Source organism: Candoia aspera, chromosome 9 (genome assembly GCF_035149785.1).
Source record: "Candoia aspera isolate rCanAsp1 chromosome 9, rCanAsp1.hap2, whole genome shotgun sequence".
Taxonomy (NCBI): Eukaryota; Metazoa; Chordata; class Lepidosauria; order Squamata; family Boidae; genus Candoia; species Candoia aspera.
Window position 1 is genome coordinate 8,692,154 of NC_086161.1, and position 26,113 is coordinate 8,718,266.

The 26,113-nt window shown below is 38.2% G+C and overlaps 1 protein-coding gene across 2 annotated transcripts in view; it reads left to right on the forward strand.

Annotated features, from left to right (window-relative positions):
• ARHGAP32 (Rho GTPase activating protein 32) overlaps positions 1-26,113 on the forward strand; it is a 103,855-nt gene that overhangs the window by 41,215 nt on the left and 36,527 nt on the right. Inside the window, exons 5-9 of one of the 2 annotated variants that reach the window (XM_063311443.1) lie at positions 3,421-3,558; positions 3,967-4,059; positions 5,507-5,629; positions 6,186-6,263; positions 6,834-6,915. In XM_063311443.1, the coding sequence (XP_063167513.1) occupies positions 3,421-3,558; positions 3,967-4,059; positions 5,507-5,629; positions 6,186-6,263; positions 6,834-6,915 (514 nt within the window). Of the gene's footprint in view, positions 1-3,420; positions 3,559-3,966; positions 4,060-5,506; positions 5,630-6,185; positions 6,264-6,833; positions 6,916-20,060; positions 20,224-26,113 lie in introns of those variants that run through there. The other variant, XM_063311444.1, reaches the window with a different exon arrangement.

The window sequence follows — 26,113 nt, forward strand, 5'->3', positions numbered from 1 at the left end:
ATTGTATTAAGTGAGTTCTGTTCTACCTTTTAAGGTACCTTTATAGTAGGATCAAAATAATAATAGAAAAGCTGTAAGTAATTAAAAAATTATGAGCAATAAAAGACTAAACAAATGTATTAGTTCTAACTGGGTCTCTAAGACTGATCCAATTGGCCTGCCAGGCAAGAATTCCAGAATGAGATGCCTTTATAGAGAAGACAACCTAATATCTGAAAATGGAGCCACCATAAAAAGTGTTTCAAAATTCAACCAAATGAAAAAAAGTTATCTTGCTTGTTCTGTTTCCACCTAACAGGCTTCATACTATTTCATATTAGGTCATGTTTTCACAAACTGGTGCTTCTTGAATGCACTTGAGCTATGACTGCCAGAATGGCTAATTAACATGTGTGACAGTTTTGGGCCTATGTTATCTGGAGAACACCACGCTGGGAGAGACTGTACTTAAATTGTGGAAATGCTATGAAATGCCAATAGATAGTTCTCAACTAAAGGTTTTAATACATCATCCATGGTAATATGGGGAATGATTATCAGATCTTTTACTTTTTTAGCACTAAACAGAAGGTCTTGCTGCTCTGGAACCTAAGGTCATCAATTGTAGGTAGGAAAAGATCCTGCTCTCAGCTTTTTCTAGAGGAGTCTTCATGGCTGCTGCTGTTTTCTTTGCAATAAACTCATGAGTAGCAGGTCATCCCAGTGCAACTTCTTACAAAGAACAGGAAAGCTTTGCTGATTAACAATATATCTGGCTGAGCATTCTTAGTGCAGCATACCTATAAGCCAGAAATGTTACATTTCTGTATCTTTTTCAGTGACCTTGAGTAAACCTATTTGCCACTCTGAAACAGTCATGCTCTTAGTAAAGCAAAGTTATTGGCACTGAGGGACTCTAAATAATTTCAGGATACATAGATGAAAGATGTTATTAAACAAGTAAGTGACACACTTAACAGGAGATGCTGTCATCAAGAGGGGAGAAAGCCTTTATTTATTTATTTTATTTTATTTTCTATCCCACCTTTATTATTTTTATAAATAACTCAAGGCAGTGAACATATTTAATACTCCCTCCTCCTCCTATTTTCCCCACAACAACAACCCTGTGAGGTGAGTTGGGCTGAGAGAGAGGGACTGGCCCAAGGTCACCCAGCCGGCTTTCATGCCTAAGGCGGGACTAGAACTCTCCTACCACGCCTGATTGGCTCTTGGGCTGAGAAAGAGGGACTGGCCCAAGGTCACCCAGCTGGCTTTCATCCTAAGGCGGAACTAGAACTCACAGTCTCCGGGTTTCTAGCCCGTTGCCTTAACTATTAGACCAAACTGGCTTTCTAATCTAATCTAATTTATATTGGTAGATGGTTCAAAACTTTCTGTTGTTTATTCGTTCAGTTGCTTCTGACTCTTCATGACTTCATGGACCAGCCCATGCCAGAGCTTCCTGTCGGTTGACACCACCCCCAGCAACCCCAAGGTTGAGTCCATCACCTCTGGAATATCATCCATCCATCCATCTTGCCCTTGGTCGGCCCCTCTTCCTTTTGCCCTCCACTCTTCCTAGCATCAGCATCTTCTCCAGGGTGTCCTGCCTTCTCATTATGTGGCCAAAGTACTTCAGTTTTGCCTTTAATATCATTCCCTCAAGTGAGCAGTCTGGCTTGATTTCCTGGAGGATGGACTGGTTTGATCTTCTTGCAGTCCAAGGCACTCTCAGAATTTTCCTCCAACACCACAGTTCAAAAGCATCGATCTTCCTTCTCTCAGCCTTCCTTATGGTCCAGCTCTCGCAGCCATATGTTACTACAGGGAACACCATTGCTTTAACTATGCGGGCCTTTGTTGTCAGTGTGATGTCTCTGCTCTTAACTATTTTATCGAGATCTGTCATTGCTCTTCTCCCAAGGATTAAGCATCTTCTGATTTCCTGACTGCAGTCAGCATCTGCAGTAATCTTCGCACCTAGAAATACAAAGTCTGTCACTGCCTCTACGTTTTCTCCCTCTATTTGCCAGTTATCAGTCAAGCTGGTTGCCATAATCTTGGGTTTTTTTTTTTTTTTTGAGGTTTAACTGCAACCCAGCTTTTGCACTTTCTTCTTTCACCTTTGTCATAAGGTTCCTCAGTTCCTCCTCGCTTTCAGTGCTTTCAAAACTTTCTACAAAGATACAAATCCATTTCCTTAGCAGTTTTCATTGTTTGGCTGTTAGGTATTTCAAATATAGTGCTGCTAAAAAGTGCTGCAAGCTACAGATTTATGTCTGGTTGTTGCACTCAATATTCTGACATCAGAAATGCCACCACTTATCTCATTCTCCTTCCCTCCCTCCCTGACCTATTGTATTTATATATTTTACATGGAATGTGACTGATTGCAAATTGTTTAAATTAGAAGCTGTAAAGAGAAACTGGAATGTAATAAAGTGTTGAAAGCAGCAGATCTCTTTTCAAATAGCCAGGGACTTAAGCTGTGTATTTTTCGTCCTGCCATTCAGAAACAGATTTAATCAAGAGAAATAGTTGAGCGCTACAATTTTGAATGCTAGAAACCCTTTATTATTTTTTTGTTACCTGTTTATGTGCTCTTGTTCCTTCTCAGCTCCTTGAACATAATTTCCCTCAGCAAACATATTGTTCAGATACTTGTCTACAGTTGAATATATTTCCAAAGGATTGGCTTGAAAAATTAACACGTGGAAAGCAAGCATCCGCTTTTGGGTGCAGAATAAACGCATTAGCAAAGTACAGCTGCCTAAGAGACCTTGTTTAGTTACTTTGCTGTAGTTTACTATGCACAATCTAAAACCTGAGTGTGAAATGTTATTGTTGGTGTTAAATTCTCTTCCTGATTTTGAATTCAAAAAATTTTCAAGACCGATCTTCTGTTTGACATTGCATCTCCCCCCAAATATTGTTGATCAAGCTAGTGTTCATGTTTCACGTGCAGAATAGTTACCTCAGAATAATTAAAATAGAATAATATTTTAATTATAACATCAGAGACTTCAAGGAAGATGTTGCTTGCGGTGTCATGTATTATGTTGGTGCCCTTGGTGCCCTCGTTGTCAATTGAGTTTGAATAACTCCTGAATATTCATACCAACTTCAATTCTTAGCATTCAAAGATTTTGTAACTAACTGGCTTACATTTCCTTTTCTGTTGAAAACGGGTGCTGGAATTAATTTAATTTGATAGATTAAGGTGGCCCAGATTATATTCTGATATATTGGTGTGATGTACTATATTATAGAATAAGTTAAGGAATTTTTATTAGAGGTTGAAGCTGATTAGCAAAGCCTAGATAAGTGAAAATGTGATTATTCATGGAATGATGATAATAATGAGGTTCACAGAGTCCTCATGCATTTATGAATGAATGAATGAATTGACACTGTAGTATTTTGTTTTTTTCTCTGCAGGGCAAGAGCTGGATTGTGAAGCGGAGTTATGAAGATTTTAGAGTGCTTGATAAACATCTTCATCTATGTATTTATGATCGACGCTTCTCTCAGCTCTCAGAGCTACCTCGTTCTGATGCTCTGAAGGATAATCCAGAGGTAAAATAATGAAATTTTGTCACTGTCTGAAAAATTATAGTTACAGAGTAATATTTTTTTGGAGAGGGAGGTATCTTTAAATTGCTACTTTTATTGATCTCTGAACTATATAGAGAAATTCAAAAATACATTTTTTCTGGTCTACCATTTTGCCAGTTGGCTTTCCAAGAAAACCAGATCAGGACTGCATATAGGGGGCTCTACAGATGAAATTCAGAGAATTGTAAAAGAAAATACATACACACACACACACACAGAGTCTCTCTCTCTTGCACTCACACACACACACACACACACACACACGCTCTCTCTCTCTCTCAGTTTACTTCAGTTATGTCATCCTAAAATACAGGACTCAGGATGCCCTGCATCAGTAGAATTATGGTATTCTTTCCTCATCCTTTGCAGCTCGTTACCCAGATGCTGATGGCTTACCTGTCCCGACTCTCAGCCATTGCTGGCAACAAGATAAATTGTGGTCCTGCTCTCACATGGATGGAGGTACAATAGCCTGTGTGGAAAATACTTCACCTTCTCCCCAGTTTATCAAACACTTTGTGTCTACAACTGTGCCAGTTGCAAATTGAGTGGAACTATGGAATGTTTCTAAATTAGAAATTGCTAGCCATCCCCTCTGCCCTTACACTAGACAAAAGCAGGAGCGCATCCTCATCCTTGTAGAGATCATCCTGAATCAATCCACTGCAGCAAAAAAAAATTTGTTACCTGTTTATGTGCTCTTGTTCCTCCTCAGCTCCTTGAACATAATTTCCCTCAGCAAACATATTGTCCAGATACTTGTCTACAGTTGAATATATTTCCAAAGGATTGGCTTGAAAAATTAACACGTGGAAAGCAAGCATCCGCATTTGGGTGCAGAATAAACGCATTAGCAAAGTACAGCTGCCTAAGAGACCTTGTTCTCTTAGGCGGCTGTACCTTCATCTTCATTGAAAGTTATGGCCCATATAAACTACTGTGCTGGTCTAGTGTATGTTGGTAGATTAAAAAACATCTATCTCAGTCTACAACTGAGAGCGAGTGGCTAAGATTTTCAAAGACAGCCCCATGTAGAGCACCTTGCAATAGTTCGGGTGAGTAATAACTCTTAGGACTGTTGCCAGGTGCTTTACTGTACATGGGGCTGCCTTTGAAAATCTCAGCCACTCAGCTGTAGACTCAGATAGATGAGGGCATGAGTCACTTAGCCAGGGCCTCACATTGCAGGTAGGACTGCATCTGGCACATGCTGGGCAACACACCCTCCCAAGCTTCCACCTGTCCGTGTAGTAGTAGCTTTGTGTCCAGGAGGACCCCTAGTTCACAAACCTGCTTCTTCGAGGGTAGTGACACTACACCAAGAGGCAACCCTGGAGATGCCAGAAACCTGTAGTGAACAGACAGCTAACTTCATCTTACTTGGGTTCAGCTTTATCTGTTTTGTCCTGTGTAAACCCTCACAGCCTTTAGAATCTGAGTCAAGATCTTGACAGCATCTCCTGCACAGCCTAGGATAGCAGCGTACAATGTATTGATGATACCACCATGCAAACCAATCATGAACTCCCCCAGCAGCTTCACATACTGTACGTGTTAAAAAGTAGAAGAGTGAAGACCAAACCCTGGGGCGCTCCAGAAAGGAGAGAGCGCATCAATGATCTCTCCTCCTCCTCAGCCACAGACTGGAGCTGCCCTCTAAGGAAGTAGTGGAACCACTATAAAACGAAGCTATACTTTCCACAGAAGCTTGTTGTACTGCACAGTGTTTTTATTTTGTAACGGACAGTGCCTGAAGTGTACTTCTGCACTTTTTCAGCAGGAAGCCCATTCATCTCTACTGTCTTTACAAATCAGCATGAAATTCTCCTCCATAAATTTGCTAGTAAAATAAATGCTCAAAGCTGTACATCCTTGGCTTTCTCACCATCTACCTTCTCTTGTGCTGCAGATCGATAACAAGGGGAATCGCCTTCTAGTTCATGAGGAGTCATCCATTAATGTTCCTGCTATTGCAGCTGCTCATGTTATTAAGAGATACATTGCCCAGGCAGCAGATGAACTGTCCTTTGAGGTAAGTAATAGGATAGATATATAACAACTTCAGTGTCTGCTCAGAGAAAACCAGCTATTTGTTTTGTGTTATTCAACTGGCCAAAGCGGTTTTAAAGGTCTTCTGTTATCTTTCCATCTTGCTTGCATAACAGTGCATCTTCCCACTATATTGTTAACTCTAATTTGGAAAAATACATTGGTCATTCTAAACTTAATTTTAAGAATGAGGGAAGAGAAACAAATAGACCAATGACTGCAAATTCTTAAGTAATTAGTTTGTTTAATATTCTTTCCGTATATACTTATGTTTTCAGTACAGCTATACTTTCAGTTTAACCAGAACCCTATTTTGCTTTTAGCTGCTATCCAAAATTTTCTCTTTATGAATGTGCAGTGTGTAGCACTCATAATGCATACTTAAATTCATATGGGCCTATATAATAGGCAAGACTTAGTACTATTTATTTAAAAGGCATTTGGGTTTTGTGTTCCCAGCTCAATAAAATACACATTTTTATCAACAAGATGGTGCTTCAAGTCATAATGAGAAAAATATTTCATTTGTCAATTTCCAGGTTGGAGATATTGTTTCTGTTATTGATATGCCTCCAAAAGAATTGACCACTTGGTGGAGGGGAAAACATGGATTTCAGGTATGTCCAACTATTAGGTTAGTTAATATTGCAGAATCTAAAAGTTGTGGTTGGATGGATACTCATTCTAAAAAAATTGCTCTCTAATATGTTTATAATGTATTGTTTTCGTAAATTTTGGGAAGAAGTTTTGAAAACCCACTTGAGTAATGTCAGGGTAAGAGAAAATTGAAGAGAAGAATTCATTATGTTATTTTAGTCCTTCAAAATCTCTCTAGTAAAAATGTGGACACCTGATTTTCTTCTACCCCTTGTCTGATACCACTGAATTCAAGTCAAATGTGTACTATTTGAAAGGGTTATACCTGTCTGTCTTGAGGAAGCTGCACTGGACAGGCAAAAAAGCTAGAGTAAAATGAGATCCAGGCTAACAAGCGCCTGCTTTATTCACATAGAAAGCAATGAAAGAACACTCTTTTTACGAAAACTACCTAGGAGTTTGGAATAATCACTTCCTTGAAGAATCATCAGGACATGTCTTTATCCCATGATTCTGTTGAAATTGCTTAAATGCCCTATGGATTCAAGCTCTCTTTTCTGTCTTTTTTCTGTGTGTGTGTGTCATCACAGGTGGGATTCTTTCCTAGTGAATGTGTTGAACTAATTAATGACAAAGTTCCTCAGTCTGTGACCAATTCTGTACCAAAGCCAGGTATGTGTGTGTGCTTTTTAAGCAAATCATGCTGATTTAAATTCTGTTATTTCACATTTTCAATGTTTTGTACCTTTCCTGTGATGTAAAGTTATTTAATTGCATTCATCCATGCAAGTATATTTCAGTGTCTAGTTTGTGCTCTTTCGACATTTTCATTTGCATTGATTTCCTTATTGTTTTGGATGGGAGAAGAGGTTCTTGGTATCCATTGTCACAAATCATTGCTTGGTCATCATCACAAACCAATGTGTCTTTCAGAGTTACTCTGTGGAGGAAGTTAATTTTTTGCCAAGTAAAACAGATGCAAAAGATACTTGCTTTTTCTCCCATTGAACTTACTTCCTGCATTTCAGACTCAGAACTGATTCATTGCTGTGCCTATTCCCCTCTCTTCATTTCATTTCTATCTGCTAAGGAGACTCTACTTGTTGAAATAAATCCTTTGCTTATTTTTAGGAATTTATATGCTGCCTTCCAAAATAAAAGAACTGCCAGAAGTAAATAAAATAAAGTAAAATAAAATAAAATAAAATACCCACATATTTTCAGGCTGTTTCCTAAAAGTAGACAAATTACAGCAATAAAGCCACAGCATCAACAATTAAACATAAACACACGTTAATAAGGAAAGAGCATTCAGGCAACAGTTACTGAATTTAACTTCTAGTTTGGCCATAAATGTAGTCTTGAAAGATAGCCCTTCCTTTTCAAGTCTTTCTCAGCAAACCCCTATACTGTATCCTAAATAAAACCCAGTCCTATTTGTTTTTTGTTTGTTTTATTACAAAGAATAGAGTCAAGTCAAATGTTTGATGAATTTTTAGAAGTTGTTTTGACCTAGGAGTGACTTTTCGTTGTGTAGGAGAATATGGAATGGGTTGTGGAGTAAGGAAAGAATAAACTTTATGTGCATCTTTTCTCATCCCAGTCAGCATTTGCTTATGTTTATGGGGGAGGGAGGTTCTCTGAAGCTTTAGGTAAGGGAAAACGTATTGAGGAGAATGTGATGTGTGAATTTTCCCCACAGTTTAGAATAATAACTAACTATATTGTGACTGAGGTCAATTCAGGTGGTACGATTGCCATCACTTTTTAGTTGCCCGTGTTTTCTCAGAGGGGTCAAGAGGATTAAAGAATACAGATGCCATAGGGAGAAAGGGTTGCAAAGCATATTGTAAGATTAAACAAACCTGACCATGAGGCTTTTTTCATCATACACCAGAAGGCGGAATTATATAGATGGAAAGTGTAGATGGAATATGAGAGTCAGCATATCAAAAGAGGTTCTCTCAGTAGACGAAGCAACAAACTTGCTGTGTTCCCTATCAACACTAACTTATTCTGTGGTTACTTAAATCAGGTTGTCAAATGTTTTGGGGTTGCAGGACCTGTTAGTTGAAAACAAAAACAATCCTGAAATCCTTGATCAAATGGCAAAGCTCTAGTGATAAAAAATTGGCTGCATTCAAACTTTTTCTTTTGGCCCTTAGTCTCATATGAACCCCATCAAGTTCTTGTGAGACCCTAGAATTCCATGCAACACAGTTTGAAAAAAAATGATTTTAAAGGATTGTCCAATTTGAAATGCCTGGGATAACAGTAGGCTTAGATCAAATCCACAACTTACTTTCTGAAACTTACTGCCTAATTCCAGATTCATCTGCCAAACCGTCTAGATCAGTCTGTTGCAATTTGGGTTAAGGGTAGGGAATAGTAATAATTTTTACAATCAGCATAAAACTTCTGGGAAGGAAAATACGATGTTCTTCTCATCCCTGAAATATTTAAACTCAGGAGCGTAGGACTAAATGCCTCTGCTGGGGAAAATGCTGCATGTATTCCTTATGATGTTGATTAGCTGTAATGATGTCTACCTTTGTAATTCTGAGAGAAATACACACATGGATGATGTTGCCTGTTCCTTTCTGGTGTATCATTCCATTCCTAGTTGTATGACTCCAAATGTCATCAGTCTTTTGACTAGTGCTATAAAAGAGAAGGATGGAACAGGTGTTTCACCTCTGTCTGCTTTATAATATCATGCAAATAGGTATCTTCATTTTTTAGTGTTCTCTTCTGATTCTTTTCTTTTGGTTGCTATCCATATCGTTTGGATTGGTTGTCATATCATTGCAGGTCTTCAAAGATGTCATCTTGTGATCTTAACCTCATGCTGTTCATCTCATTTTACATCTGCTTTTCAGATGTTGTCTAGGAAGTGCTTTTATTAACCTTTGAGATTCTACAAATAGCACATTAACAAGATATAAGATGTGATTTGGAGTTGCTTGCCTAGGAAACATACGCTGTTAAAAAGCTCTTAAGATTTGTGCATTTTGTAGAACTTGAAAACATTGCTAATACTATTATGCAAATGGAGTTCATCCTGGCAATGCATGGATAAATGTAATCCTATTTTGTGGGATAAAGTATAATAGCTCATGAATCTAATAGTCTTTACGTGGCTTTTGTTTTCAATATCTTTTTAAAATAACATTTTTTAAAAGTGCAATAGTTAATCATATCCCATTATATTCATATAAAATAGAAATCAAGGTTACCTAGGCAACTTATACAAGACTGGGAGACTTGGCAGCCATTTTGGAATCATTGAATGGGTGGGCTTACAACTGTACCAGTGGGTTGTCCAGAGCCATGGGTAATATTTACTATTACAGATGCTTGAAAATGCTGAATTTGCTGGGGTATAACATTCTGGGTCTGGAACAGCAGCACATGACAGGCTGCATATAAGCAGTGATCTGATATGTGAAGCAGTTTATGCAGCCCCCTTGAGCCAGGCAGTTGAACTGGCCCACAGGGAAGTGTGTGTTGCTCTAATTGACTTTTGTTGTAACTGGAAAAATTAGGATAGGTGCACAACTCAATAACGTTGCGGTTTCCGAAAGCTAGTGATCATAAAACACCTTCCTTTGTGAGCAGATTTAAAATAGTCCAAAAGGAGAAGGAAAGAATATTTGAGATTAACAATACAGGAGGCTCTCAAAGGGATTCTTTGTATTTTCAGCTCCTGATTAATCCACTGAGCACCTGTCATCTTATTGGTTGGTGTTTGGTACTAAATAAACCTCTGAAATTTTTAAGATATTTATTTCCATGGCGTTGTTCTGAAGTCTGCCAAGAAGTTGTGCTGGGATTCTGCTGCAGTCGGTATATATGAATGAGACATAGCATTGTCATTCAAAGTGCAACTGTTTTAGTTTTTCTGGTTAGGTTTTTTTTTTTAACGTTTTTACAGCTTTTGCAAAGAGAGTGTCCTAACATGACAGAGAGGGTGGCTAGGGGGAGAGGGATGCTCTCCAGAGATGCCCTGCTCCGCTTTAGTGTTGGAAATGATGCAGGTCGATAATCATTTCTGTGGTTATGGAATAGATTTTCCATGTCTCTTTGCACTGATGGGAAGTGGTTAGTCAGCTGAGGGATGGTAACTCATTCCCTAACTGAATGGTTTTAAGGGTCTTGAAAGTAAACACATTTTGCTGATGCACCCTAATTACAATGGAGTGTTGAACAATAGAAGCTTCCATTGATTTTCAGAAGAGATTTGGAGCATGGGCAAACAACTCTGGAAATGCTCAGCACAGGCAGAATTAGGTTCCTATATGACATTTAACTCTTTGGACAATGGTAAAGAAATGAGTATATGCAACTGTCCAGACTTTGGAAATGCAAATGTCTTTTTTCCAGGTGGATGTTTCTGTTAATAATGTATTTTCTCTTAAATTGTGCTTTCCCAGTCTCCCCTGCCCCTGGAGCCCGTCCAGCATCCTGGAGCTACTTCCCCCCTTGTATGTTTTCATTTATTCCTTTTCTATCTCATCCTTTTTTGTATTCAGCTGAATTTGTAATTGCATTCATATGCAATCGTAAACCAGAATGCTTGTTAGCTCCCTTCTGAGCCCTCTAGGACAAGTTCTGTCCAAAGTTTCTTGTCACAGTTTATAGACCAGAAACTCTTCCATGTCCCTTTCTGAACAAATCAAAGCCAGACACCACTGTTCGTTCTTACCTTTTTTCTCAGGCTTGTCCAGAGAATATCACAACAAACAGACCATGGAGAATGCTGTCTGGGATTATGTGAAAATGACTGCACAAGATGCTGGTGCTTGTTGATTATTCCCGAAAAACCCAGAATTCTGGTGTACTGTTGTATATCAATGTGCTCAGTATCTGTTTGAGGGATGTGCAATAAGTTTCGCTGTGATTTCCGTGTACATTTTTTATTTCACAATATGCATTAAAATGAAATCTATAATAGGAGAGAAGAGGAATGAGAATGAAACTAATTTTTTTAGGAGTAACTGTGATCTACTATTATATACACTATATATTGTACAACCAGCATTTGTAAAATCACATCCCAGAATAAGAGACTGCATAATCTTAAAAGTGTGTGAATTGAAAAAAATAATGATTTTCTTGATACACAAGCTTTTTTTAGGGGCGTGCACATTCACGCGTGCAGACATACTTTTAATGTTTTTCTACAATTAATTCCCAGAATAAATTTTTATTGGATCTCTGAATTGTACAGTAGAAGAGAATGAGAATTACATAAGCATATCTTAGTGTAGTGTTAATCATTTTCATGACAATCCATAATACTTTCTTCATTATTATTATTATTATTAATTAAATTTATATCACCGCCCATCTCCCCCTGATGGGGAACTCTGGGCTGTTTACAATAAAATAACACTAAAAACATAGCCACCTAAAATTAGCATCAAAATATACATAAAAACAAATTATTAGAGTCTTTAGCAGTAGTAGAAGCACGTAAGCGTTGTCCTACAAAGCTATCTGTTAAAAAGGGAAAGCATTAAGGAATTTATATTTTTCAGTATATCTGTACAATAAGATTATACCTTTTAGTGCTATTTATATTTATAGTGGAGCTATGTTGTACTCCAAAATTACACCCAAAAATGGACAGAACAAGGAATGGCAAAGTATGTTGCCAGCGAGTCTTCAAACTGAGGCTGAAGGATCAGGGTACCACCCCCTTTCCATAACTTTATTTATGCTAGGAAATGTTGAGCTAGCCTCCTGGAGCAAGCTACATGTGAGCGAGATGGGCTTTACAGAAATTTTCATTTGGGAAAAAGAGAAAGAAGTGGAAGTTACGGCTTTCCATTCTTTTTGTACTATGATTTAATCTCGAGTTAAAACATAGCAATCGTATATGGCTTTCTGGCTTGCTTCAGCATAACTTAACATGGAGGAGAGTGTATCTGTCTTTTCATTCCTCTCTGATTCATGAATACGGCCCCATCATACAGATAAATGTGCTTGCCGTACTCCAATATTACAGCATATGGCACTAAAAAGATTTTTCTGTTCTATGCTGGACATGCTTTGCAACAATATTTGTCCGATGAGCCTGTCAGTTTCATAGTCACGTATTTGAGCATATGCTGTCAATTTTGTTCAGTATACTATTAATAAAACAAAACCATGGAAACCATACTATTAATAAAACAAAACCATGGCAGCGGTGAAATCAGTAGGTTGTTCTGAAGGCCCTGGCAGGTGTTACATGGAAACCCAACATGTGACTGACTAATGTGAGTGCTTTGCTTGTGTTCTTAGCCTCAAACTGTAATATGCTTTTCAAGTGTTACAGTAAAAATACAGCACAATACTTTTTAGCCCTAAAAATAGACCCATTTTAACCAATCTGTTCTTGTATTTAAGTTATAATTGAATTTTCACATTAAATGAAATCTTAGCAGACATTAATAAGAATAGTTTTGGCAAACTGCCATGCTTTCAGGTGGAAGAGAGTAAATTCTAACCAAAGGTCACATTTGTTTTACTTTCATATTTTAGAACATAACACAGCAGAAATCTGAAATTACATTATGCTGATACTGCCTTAGAAAATCAAGGTTCTCATGTCCATCATTAAAAAATAATAACTTTTTTTATCCTTTTTTGCTCCATTTTCCACCCTCCACAACTGCATCCAGATTTGGAGATGGATAGTGTAATGCCAGGTTCAGCATCTGTTTCAGAGCCTCTGAACCAATCCCAACTGAGCTCAGGTAGAACGGATTATAGTTGACTACAGTTTGTAAATGGACTAACCCATAGTCTAACATTGTGTGTTCTAGTAATAATGCCAACTAATGGTCACTTGTTTTTTTAACTGTTTGTTAGACAGTAGAATATAGTTCCGGTTATACTCACAGGCTTGTTTTCTAAAAGCTAGAAAAGGTCTTAAGTACTACTGTGTATGTAAAAAATATTTCTCTTGATGAATGTGTAATGCCAAAGAAATCAATGAGGTAACCAGAATCAAGATTTTTCCAGAACATCAAATTGTTCCAGATTTTACCTAAGTGCTATTTCTAGAGCCATCATACACATATCATGTACATCTCTGCTAACTCTAATTAAGTATTAAGGAATGGAGTAGAGAAGACAGAAAGGGAACAAAGGGTAAATGTTGAAACCATATTTTTAATAGCAGTACAAACAGCCATATCATGTACACAGCTGCCAAGCTATAACTAGAAACAGCTATGCTATAGTTGTCATAGCTACATTGCCAGAGTTTCAGACGAGGAACATTTATTGGGATAAAAATAACCAGAATATGCTGATGTGGTTAGTGTATGTGGTGTAATGTTCCTGCATTAAAACAGTTATTTTAACAATAGTTTAGTGACATTCACCAAAACTTTTGTTGTTGCCATTTGTGACTTACACTGTTTGTCATTATAGCCTAGGGAATGTAGGGTGGCTACGAATCGAGACATGGAGTCCGTAGATATGGACATAATTTATTATTCTAAGAAGGAGGCTCAGAAAGTCAGAAAACCTGAGTTACATTTGAGTGCCAAACTGCAAGTAGAAAACCGTGCCAGCTTATGTCCTAATAGCTAAGATCCATTCCTCTGGCTGGAACTAGGAAGGGTATTAGAGACTCCCTTGCCACCATCCTCATGGTCATCATCTGCTCTTCATTTTCTTCCAGCCCTGTCTAAGTTGTCATATGTTTGTCACTTGTTTGTTTATTCATTCAGTTGCTTCCGACTCTTTGTGACTTCACGGACCAGCCCACGCCAGAGCTTCCTGTTGGTCGTCAACACTCCCTGATCCCCCAAGGACAAGTCTGTCACCTCTAGAATATCATCCATCCATCTTGCCCTTGGTCGGCCCCTCTTCCTTTTGCCCTCCACTCTCCCCAGCATCAGCATCTTCTCCAGGGTGTCCTGTCTTCTCATTATGTGGCCAAAGTATTTCAGTTTTGCCTTAGTATCATTCCCTCAAGTGAGCAGTCTGGCTTTATTTTCTGGAGGATGGACTGGTTGGTCACTCAGTCAGTCCTTATTGTTACAATGAGACAAACGATTCACAAGAACTCTACAATCTAGCTTCTTTGTTGGACTGCCAGAAAGGTCTTTTAGAAAGAGCCTAAACAATAAATATACACCAAGTGAATCCTGCTCCTGCCAATAGGAAGCTACAAGAAAAAGAAAAGTATGTTTCTCTGACTTGAAGCAATTAATCTGAGGACATGGAATGAATGACATAAAATAATAATACTCTTAGCTTCCCAGAGTCTATGGGAGTGGGTGGCTATAATAAATTCAAGTCAACAACAACAATAACAATAATGAGGCATGTCTTCTCCCAAACTGTTGCTACTCATGAGTCAGTGTTGAGTCAGATAGCCTTATAAGTCTAAATTATATGTACATGCATATTGAGCAATGGCGGGTCTCAACAGGGGGGGCTAAGCAGAGTTGAGGCACCCGGACAATCAGCATGGACGCCAAAGGTTGGGCAAAAATGTCACTACAGAGATGGTAACCAGAGTCCAGTCCAGAGGGTAAAAAGGAAGGCAACATTTGAGTAAAAACCAGTCAGAATCTAAGAAATCTATCCAACGGTCAGGACAGCGAGTCATAGCATACGTAGCACTGGCATTTTTTTCCAGCATTGCTTAATCACAGATGGGAAGTTTTATGTAGAAAGCTTCAAACCTCCAGTGCAACGCAAAAGAAATGCATACTGTTCACTCAAAATGCAAGGCTACTCCAGAACAGCAGTGACTCCTGAGTAGACCATCACTCTCAAGGAGCACATCTTTGGAAGCCTTACTGTTCTGCATCTCTCAGCCCTGAGCAATGGTTCCATGGAATGTAGCTCTGAGGTCACAGGCTTGTACGAGCTAGGTTCTTCCACATCTTGGGTGGATGGGTCTGGAGTCATATGCTACTTTCCTAAAACCAGATTCTTCAACTCCTGAATCAGTGACACAGGAATGCATAACCTCCGATTCTTCCCAACATGGCATACAAAACAGCCTAAAAGAATAATAAGCATAATGTGTCAGCATAGCCAATCAGTTCCTTGATGTTCTGACAGTGCAGTTCTTCAGCCCCCACCCCACTGCAGGATATTATGAAAAGTCATTACGTGTGGTGCGATGTTGGTAAAATTCTTATCTTTTGAAACTAAATCAAACTTTGCTTATGATCCTTTTATTTTGAACATACAGCATTTACCTTCTCATAGACATACTTCTTTTAAGCTATTCCACACCAGCTACCTTGTAAGCCAAGGGTGCCTGCACTAGACAGGAGATCCCTTCCAATTATTAGATTCTTCATTATTGTATGCTGCTTGTATCTCTCTCCCTCCCATTTCATAATTAATTAGTTTAACAGTACTTTGAAGTTACTTAGCAAATAATACATTACCAGAAATTATTGCTGAACATTTGTGGTTTAACCTGAATTGGCACCACATTACTCCTTTAACTCACCCCAAGGTAGCTCTGGACAATAGCAACAGCTTGATAAAGATTGGAGTGTCATTAAAGGCTATATAGTAAACGTAAAGATTTCCCTTGACATTAAGTCCAGTCATGCCTGACTCTAGGGGGCAGTGCTCATCTCCGTTTCAAAGCCGAAGAGCCGGCATTTGTCCGTAGACACTTCCGTGGTCATGTGGCCGGCATGACTAAACGGAACACCGTTACCTGCCCGCTGAAGCGGTACCTATTAATCTACTCACATTTGCATGTTTTCGAACTGCTAGGTTGGCAGGAGGAAGGGTATATAATCCCAGCCAAATACAGGAAACATTCTACCATCCCCCAAATGTTCCCGAACTTGGTTGAAACCTAGAAAAGGAGAGATTGTGTGCTGTGATTTTTAAGGTTGGCTCAGACTGAAGAAGTTTGCATTTTAAGACCTATTTCCTTTGCTGTCTTTTAGTCTAATTTAAGCTCCTAAGGCAGAGAGATGGATAAGAGGGAATGTAGGCTGCCATGGACTTAATGGGGTATAGCAGCTACGGAAGAATGGAAAAAAACTGCTTCTCTCTTGTGGATTTCTCTGGCTGGAAGATCTTCCTTTTTTCACACACCCTACGCTACGTGATCCATCTTCTCTTCCATTTCTGAGATATTCTTAATATTAAAAGCATAAAAGTGTTGAGGCATATAAGAAGGTAAATGATCTTTCCTTCCATTTGCTTTTAATGTCTCTTCCATACGTCCCTTGTTCCTGCTTCTTCAGTGTGGCTAAGGATAAAAGGAGACAGAGAGCTTGGGGGTGGAGGGGGGAAGAGAAGGAGGGACATTTCACAGATTGCAAAGCTTGTGAGGTTTTTTTTTTTTTTTAATTAATTCTCTGCCCAGCCTGATTTTTATCCCTTGTATAGAAAAGATGGGTATTTCTCCCAACCTGGCTCTCTCTGCAATGCAAGGTTAGTACCCAGGCCCTAACCAGGCGTACCAGGTCCAGAGATAATGGAATAAAGCAATCACAACTGTCCTTTAAAAAGTACATGCTATTTAATAAGTGCGCTGTACATAACAAATGTGTAGCATAACTCCTGGCTCTGAGCATACTCTTGAAGTGAACGGAGTTGTAAGTTCACATTTGTGCACTGTTAATTTTAACATTCAGTTCAAAGGTGAAGTTACTTCAAAACAAGTGAGAATATGTAGTGTTCCAATTGTACTCTTAAGAGACTATACAGTGCTAAAAAGGCAGGCTATTGTTTTTTTCTCTGATGGTCAATAGTACTAATAGAAGGCCTTTTTTTCTCGAACTGCAGTAAATTTATGCTTTAAAGATGTTTCCAAAGTAGTGGGTTCCTGTTTTTAAACACATATTTATTAGCTATATAAAATCCTATAGTTTTCATAAGGTTTTATATAATCTGTGTGTGCACACCTGGACTAATCCCTGCAGTTTTCTTGGCAAGGTTTTTCAGAAGTGGTTTGCCATTGCCTCCTTCCTAGGGCTGAGAGAGAGTAATTGGCCCAAAGTCTCCCAGCTGGCTTTGTGCCTAAGGACTAGAATTCACAGACTCCCAGTTTCTAGCCTGGCACCTTAAGCCACTACACTAAGCTGGCTCTTTTTATACAAGTACTGGACGAATTCTCTCTCTTTGTCTCTCTCTCTCTCTCTCTCTGTGTTTGTAGCCTATTAGATTTTTAACTATAGCACAGTGCAGCTCTTTAGACTTTTTGCCAGCTTTCCCCAGATACATTGGGCCATACCACTTATTGCCCCCTGCCTATGGGCTATTGTGTGGCTGAAATTCAGCCTGCATTATTCACTGAACTGGGACCTCTGAGTTCCTAATATTCTTACTAGATACTTTTTTCAATGTGCCCCTTTGAGCTATGCTTTATTCTCCTTTCTATGCAACTGCTTTTAGGTGTGAGAGCCGAGCAAGCAACACTGAACACCAGGATCAGACAAGCCCATTATATCAACCCAGGGCAGGTGCCTGCAATAGCTAAACGCAGCTCGTTATGAAGAAAGGATGGGAGAGACATTGTGTAGAAGCTGACAGTCACAGTTAGGGTTATTTCCTATCTGCAATAAAAGCTTCAGATCTTTTTAAGGCATTTCTTTGTAAACTCTTAGTGCATTTTAAGTTCCAAGAGAGCTGGAATTATTCCAGCACTTGGTGCACCTTGCACAGCAGGCTACCAAATGAGTTGTAGATAGGTAAAATAATTCCTTAAATGTCATGTATTACTATCGTGTTTGTTGATGTGAATGTCAAGCATGCATGAATTAGGTTTGCACCACAGTTGATTTGATTTGACAACACTTTATATTGGCAACAGGGGAACATGTCACCCGTTTGTGTATTTAATTCAAATAATGAAAGTTTGGGGGGGGGGTTCTCTCCCCTCAAAGTTAACAGAATGAATGAGAAAAAATTCTAAGATAAGAAATATTCAACTTTTGTTTCATATATGTTCTGCATTTTCCTTTGTCAATAGAAATAATATTGCTGGTTTTCTACAAAAGTAGCTATATTACCCCTTGTTATAATTAAGTATTAAAGACAAATCTAAGGGTCAGGCATCTTTCACTAATTTTAAACGTTGCTGCAGTTCTCAAGTCGCATGCCTGTCTGTCTGTGTGCTGTTTCAATGTTCTTTTTCTGCTTACACCACTCCTTCTTTGTGTAAGCTGAATATTTGGAATTCTCACTGACAGTGTAAGTGTTGGCAGGGTGTGAAACATTCAATATTGTCACTGTTTTATTTCTAATGCAGAAGATTCCCACTCGGTCTGGAGAAGGATAATCTAAGATCTTGAGAAGAGAGATGATTTTCCCTAATGAAGAGTTCATGGTGGGGGTGGTGGGGAGGGTTGAATGAATAAATAGTGGGCAGGGGAATATATGTAGTAAGATCTTCTCTTACAATGCTTTCTTTCTTTTCAGGAAGCAGAATGGCATGTAACTTGTACTTTGACCCTGAGTATCCCAACTGAACAGGGATTTTAACCCAGGGTTTCCTCTTCCTGATTGTCTTGTGTTAAGATAATGCTTTTTATGAATTAGGTGAATTTGCTTTACATGAACTTTATAGCCTACTGTGGATACACCCACTCCGCAAATTTATACATGCTCCTCACTGGAATAGCATCCCACATTGCCCTAAGACCGCCAATCTTGATAAAAAATAAACAGTTGAAGCTAGTGGATTCAGATCCTTATTTGAGTTGTACCTACATTTTTATTTATTTTTAGATGTATATCCTACCTTTTTGCACAACTCAAGGCAGTGTCCATAATGCTCCCACCTATTTTCTCCACAACAACAACCCTGTGAGGTGAGTTGGGCTGAGAGAGGGGGACTGGGCCAAAGTCACCCAGCCAGCTTTCATGCCTAAGGGAGCACTAAAACTCACAGTCTCCTGGTTTCTAGCTTGGTGTCTTAACCACTACACCAGGTTGGCTCAAAAACAATTCAATTACGTTAATATTCCTTCTGAATATATCCTCTCTTTTCACCATCTGCAGATTTTGGCATATCTCAGCAGTTGCAATCATGGGCTGGGGAGGAAGAGTGGGGAGAGTTGATTCTAGCTTAAGAAAACTGCCAAGAAGCATTGATGTTTACCATGACCATATCCAGACAGCTGAAGAATTATTTCATAGAATTCCAAAACAGCAGAGATGTCATAAATCATGCTAGCTATATTTCCTTCTTCTGTTTAGCAAATACTCTGGTTAGCCTTATTTAAATCAGCCTTAATCGGTTTCCCCCATAATTTAATCAGATGCCTGTTAAGGCATAAAACTAGAGCTCACTGTTTGTTTTCATCTTTTTTTTCCTGCCCATTATAATTAGGACTCACCCAAAAGGAGAAGGGCAGAGGGCTGCCTTTTATTAGTCTCTTTCCCCCATCTCACTTGAGACAACTCGAACTCTCTGGTGTCCCTTGGTTTGAATTGCCATGTGTACTGAGTCATCTCTGTTTTTTGGCTACTCCCTCCCCCTTCCTGTTGATTCCGTTGCTTGGTTGATGGACTAGAAATGACACGAGGCTTTCCAAGGATGGGCTGGCCTCCATTCCGTCTCTCAGAGTCACCTGAGCAGAGGCGTGGCTCCACGAGGTGGATCTGGACAAGCACAGCTTGTTCCACAAGGATTAGGGAGGGGCATCTGATTGCAGGCAAGGCAGAGCCAGTGGGTGTCCCAAGGAGCTGCTTAGCTCACCTCCAGATACAAAGCAGAACAGAAAGCCACAGACTCTTAACTGAACGGGAGAGCTTGGCTTGGGGGGTGGGGGGATGCATATCACTCCTTGTTTATGTAGGTGGTGAGGGCTTTCTGCCGTGCAGTTGATCTCTCCCATTGCTGGCTGTAAATCCTCTGTAGCTGGAATGCCAAACCAAGCTGATCAGAGAAACTCCACAGATTTCATTATACAGCAAGCTGTTGGGCTCTGCAGGACTGATCTACTTGGAGCTTTATTCTTTTGCCTACAATAGGGGACAGAAGAGGTAAGACCATGCTGCTGATTTGTCAGATTGTCTCTTTTTTTGTCGGGAGGAGACAGATACACGTAGACATTCTGTTTGCTGACTTGTTGATTTTTTTCTGTACATGCAAACTGAAGTAATACTATGTTGGATACAGGCAAAAATATTCCTCTCATGTGAGGTATGTTTACATGGTACCTGGGGGAGGCTGTTTTCTTATTTGACCCCATGGAGTATGATAAGTGATGTCAACATGAGCTGATCAAACATGCTTCAAAAGATGATATAAAAACGAAGTGGTTTGTTTTATTGTCATCAGTCATTTCATTCTTTCCTAACTGGTACATGGGGAAAGAAACACCAAAACCTGTTACTCAGGAATACTGAATTTTGCATGAAATTATAACTGTTGTATCTAGAAAAACTTGTTTTCTTGTTGTTTTAAAGTGAGTAGGATTGTTGGATATGTGCCCTACAACCATTTGGCTGGCTTGGAGACTTCCTTGTCAAGCCAATAAAAGCTTTTTAAGCACTATTTCCCCTGGCTTGTATTAATTATAGACTAGACAGTGCTGTAATTATTTGCCTTTTCATAAATATTAGTCCTTGGGTCTCTTGGAATTGTTGGTACATATTAACTCCGATATGGAAAAACAAAGCTTTATTAAAGTAGGCATGAGCTCACAGCAAACCTCTAGAGATGTGGGGATATTGGAAACTACTTAAATACTTTTCATTTGTGTGTATGAAAAGCATTAGGGTAAAAATTCAAATCAGACACCCACAACTTTTTGTCCCAACCTTCCTTTCTTTTCACTTTCAGCTGTAGAACATTTAAAACTTTCTGATCAAGTTTTTGTAGCTCTAGATCAACAAAACAGCTGCAATCCAATCTATGATATTCTAAAACACCACAGAGTATCTACATTTATTGCTTTTGCATACCAAATCAAGAATATTTTTAAAGTAATGTAGGTGGGGAAACATCTATAGCTTCCTCTAATTGCCATTGTTCTGATAAATTACTTTTTAAATTTAAATTTAAAGGCTTAAATAACCCTTGCTTCTTTAAAAATGACCCATTGTTTTGGTTTCTACAGTGAGCCCATCTGCATCTCAACTTTTCCTGGGTGGATTGCTGGATAAAAATGAGTTTGTAGATGGTCTTCATACAGTAACAATTTTTAACTTATATGTCTTCTAATGCAAGGAGCTTTTAAAAATCACATTATTTAAATAATCATGGCTAGATATTTCTAGTAATTACTGGAAATATGTCCTACAGGTGATACCTTAACATGATGAAAATCCAACCTTATTTCAGATCAATAGTGTTCTGCTTGAAAAATATTTTTGAAAATAGTGAGTTCTTTATTCTCCTTTTTTTTGAAGCATTCAAAGTGGCCCTACTTGAATGAGATGCATAGGATAACAGTGAAACTCAGAAGCCTCTTTTTAGAAAATCTAACTCTGAGAGCTGCGTTCTTCCCTTCTTTATTATTTCTACTTAGATCTAATTATTGGCTTTGCTCCCTTGGATTTTCTCTTTGTGGCTTTTTATAGTGAGAACAAACAGTCTAGTTGTCCTAAGTGCTTTCTTAGGGAAGCTAGTGCAGCCTTAATGGATATATTATTATTTATTTGTTTTGAAAGATAAATATGGTATAGAAATAAATACATAACATAAATAACAAATGATAGTATGATACATGGCTCTGTTGAAGCCAATCCCATAGATATTCTAGTTTCACAGTGAAAAGAACCCAGATTTTAGCTCTGTATTTGTGAGAAATACATTGTCCATACGATGTGATGGAATGTGAGGGTGACCTTGGAAGATGTGGGGGGGAAGAGAATGCTGCCTAGGGAACAATCAGATAAAAGAGAAATTAGTCCACAACAGAGTAAGGGCCAGAGAAAGAAACATAGGAAGGGCCTGCTCTAATTACTCAGGTGGTAAATAGGGAGGGCAGGTGATTTCAGACTTGCAAGATTCTGTTAACGTAACCTTACAGTAAGGTAGAATTAGCTCATCATGTTTCCTGTCTGGTTTACCTGGGAAGGCTGACACATGGTATGGGGAAAGCTTAATGCTAAATCATAGTATCAATATGATACAGAAATCTATTAAATACATAACATAAATAACAAATGATAGTATGATACATGGCTCTGTTGAAGCCAATCCCATAGATATTCTAGTTTCACAGTGAAAAGAACCCAGATTTTAGCTCTACGGTGCTATATAAAAATGGATCTTAGCAAGGCTTGGAACTGAGCACCTCTTATCTAATATGGTCCTACAAAGAAGATAAGAAACTAGTGTTCTGCTAACTCTGGATACAGGTTTGGTCCAAATCATCTGGTATTAACGCTAACTTAAGTTTTAAAGAAGCTAGTCAAGATAATTATCCATTCTTTGAATATGGCTTCCTTCTCTAAACCATGGTTAATGCCAGCCACATTGTATTCATGGAGGGAATGGGGAAAAGCCATAAATTTGTGTCCATAAAGCTAAAATATAGCTCGGTGTTACCTGCAAAACCAGTCCAGCAGAGCAATATAGCTATATGTCTATATATGTATATGTGTGGTTTTGTGTCTCTGTGTGTTTTCCATAGAGCCTCATATGTATTTCCTTGATTTCTATTTTTGGAAAATGACGAAATTTCAAAGAAAGTATAAGAAAATAGAGAATAGGGTTTTCTTTGCTATATTTGTTGAAATTCTGTCAAGAATTGACAACTTTATAACATTGAAGTTGCCATGGAAACAAATGCTGCATCTCAAATATGTTTTTGTTTAGGAAAATTCTAATCCTGGAAGATTAGAAATGTCAGATACATTTAGTCTGACTTCAGGTTCTCCATCCAAACCCTGACCTAACCATTGCATCACACTGAACCTATAACGAAGAAGTGCAAAGTCCAGTGTCCTGCTCACAGATTTTGCTCAAGCAGTTTATGAGAAATCATGAGTCTTAATCCAATCTACCTGGAATATATTAGATTTGAAAAAGCAGAATAAAGCGGACTCTTCATGAGAACTAGCAGGGCTCTTCTTAATGTTCTTCTAGATCTGTAGAGAATCAGAGCTGTCAATGGAGGTTGGATATTGTTTTCAATTCTCTTTTAGGAAAGGTAAAAAGTTCTCATTGACCTTGATTCTTGGTGATTGCATGGACACAACCATGCAGTTTTCTTGGCAACAGTATAGAAATAGTTTGCCATCACCTTCTTCCAGGATAATTTTGATTCTACCCTACAGCCTTGAAATCCCTGGACCATCTCCATTCAAGTACTAACCAGTCTGATCTTGCTTAGCTTCTAAGCCGAAACAAGGTTGGCCAGGTGCTGCTTTTTAGCGTTAAATAGTTGAATCCAAAATACAAACCAGTGTGACGCTGAAGCAAGGTCTACACCCAGATTCAAAGTGCAACTTGGCCATGAAATTCATCGAGCGTTTTTGTTTGAGTGAGTCACTGACTCTCCATCCAGCCCACCTGACAGGGCGATTATGAAGATAAAATGGGTGGGAAAACGTATGACATCATTAACTTTTCTGACGAAACATGAGATTTACTAAGCTTAAATAATACAGTCAAACTACACTGACTAAAAACATGATCTTAACTGATTTGGTTAAAACAGTTCAAAAGGTTTCCTCGTAAGAGCAATTTATATTGACCTCTAAAGCAATTCTGTACTTGATTTGACTTTAATTTATTGATTTAACCATTTAGTTTATGTTTAATAAAATAACTCAAACTGATTGGTTTGGACAGCAGTCCCCCCTCCCCCCCTTTTGTTGCTCATAAAAATAACCTTGGAAGGGCATTCTATGTTCAGGTATGCAGGAGAGTAGAGGCTGTTTTAACCATATGTGCCTTTTTATTACTGCTTAGCACTCTTGGACTGTCAGTCTTTAAATTGATTGACCCTTGTTTTAACTTGATACTTGTTTCTAATGAATATAATTTCATTATTGAAACAAGGTTCAGAGCAAATTAATGTGCTGTTTTCCAGGCAAGTTTTATGTAATACTGCTTCATCGGCTAACAAGCAACAGAACTTTACTAGAAGATATTAAAGATACTACAGATACATTGTAGTGAATTCTTCCATATGGAACATCAGTTCATCAAGCTGTAGAATAACACAGCAAGAGGGTTTAATTAATTTTACTTATTTTCTTGTCCCCCCACCTTCCCCCTGTATTGTATTTTTATGAGCAAAAAAATTGAGAATGCCTTGGCTGATTTTCATTTACCCAGGAAATGACACACATATTCTTAGATAATTATATAGATTCAGGCATTGCAATAATCTGAACTGTGACATTTTATTGGGGTTCAAAATCAAGAAATGTAAGTTAATATAAGATTGGACTACATCTGTTTTCTCGGTTTAAAATTTAATAGTGTAATGCTATTATCTAAAATAGCTCACCATGTTCAGATCGCAAAGTAGAGGGTGCAGCCCTGGAATGTTAAATGTCACAATTTCTCCTTGAAGTTTTTATAGAAAGAAAGAAGATTAGAACCAGTAAATCCTCGTCAGAATTCTCAAATGTTGCTTATTTGATCAAAAGGAGATAGAAAAACCAACTTTGTACAAAATCCAGAGCAGCAAGGTGGATGGATCTCTTACAGATTAACTGGTCTTGTTTTTACATAATGTCAACTGAACTCTGGTCTGGCTTAAATGTCCATTCCCCCCCCCACAAAAGGAAACATTAAAAATTCACCTATCTTTAATTCTGTCCTTTTTTTCAATCATCAAAACAGTATTTTTAGTCAATAGGGAGAGAGCAACTAAAAAAAAAAAATCTGATTCCAACTGCCAATACATTTCTTGTCTCCAGAGATTTGCATTATTTAATGCTGCTCCCTGAGATGCTAGGCTGTATTCTGTCTCTCTCATATATGTATTCAGTATCTACATTAAAAAAAAGGAAGAAAACCTGCATATTGCGGGAACAGGGTTTTCTTCCCCTCAAATAATTATATATTCACATTTCTCAGTCATGACTATAACTGCATTTAGGTTCTCAAAACAAAGATCAGCATTTCACACAGGAACAAGGCTATAAACAAGTTCGAATACATCTTGTTTCTGTGTTTTCCATGCTGATAGACAGGGATGTTCAGCTTTGGTCTTGACAGATATGTAACTGCTATCCTATTAATACATTAATAATGACATTTCCTATGTGTCGTTTAAATTATCTTGTTGGATAACAACTTCCACTGCATGATACAAGAATTACACATGTTGTATGGACAGACAAGTTAATATGAAATTATTCACTGTACTGGCTAGGTAGTTAGTCTATCCTGTATATTCCAAGAGTTGGCTTTTTAGCTCTTAACTCAAAAGCCAGAGCTGAATTAGTATTTGCAAAGTTATGACACTGGGATATTAGTTTCTTGCGTTGATTCCTCAATCTCATTCCAATTAAAAGCAGAACATTGTTGTTGTTGTTGTTGTTTTAAAATATTAGTCACACAGACACATTTAATTAGAATAATGTGTACCACTCATAGAATCCAGACTTATTACATGTTAGGATAGCCCCATTTAAAATGTAGTGGTTTATATTTGGTGGTTTTAGAGTCCTTGTATAGTTTTAATAAGAGGAGATTTTGTGTTGGCTCCCTTACTGTGATTAATATCATCCCCTCTTGTTTTATGTGCTTTTTATAGTTATTTTTAATTGTGACTGTTTTTATATATTTATTGTTTTTAATTAAGTATTGTACACCACTCAGAGTCACTTTTATGTGAGATGGGTGGCTATATAATATGATAAACAAACAATACTTATTAGATAAGTAATACTTTGAATTACTTCTTCTTTTGCTCCTTCATTTTTGTTTTCAGACTACAGTTGTCTGCTTAAAGTCATGCAA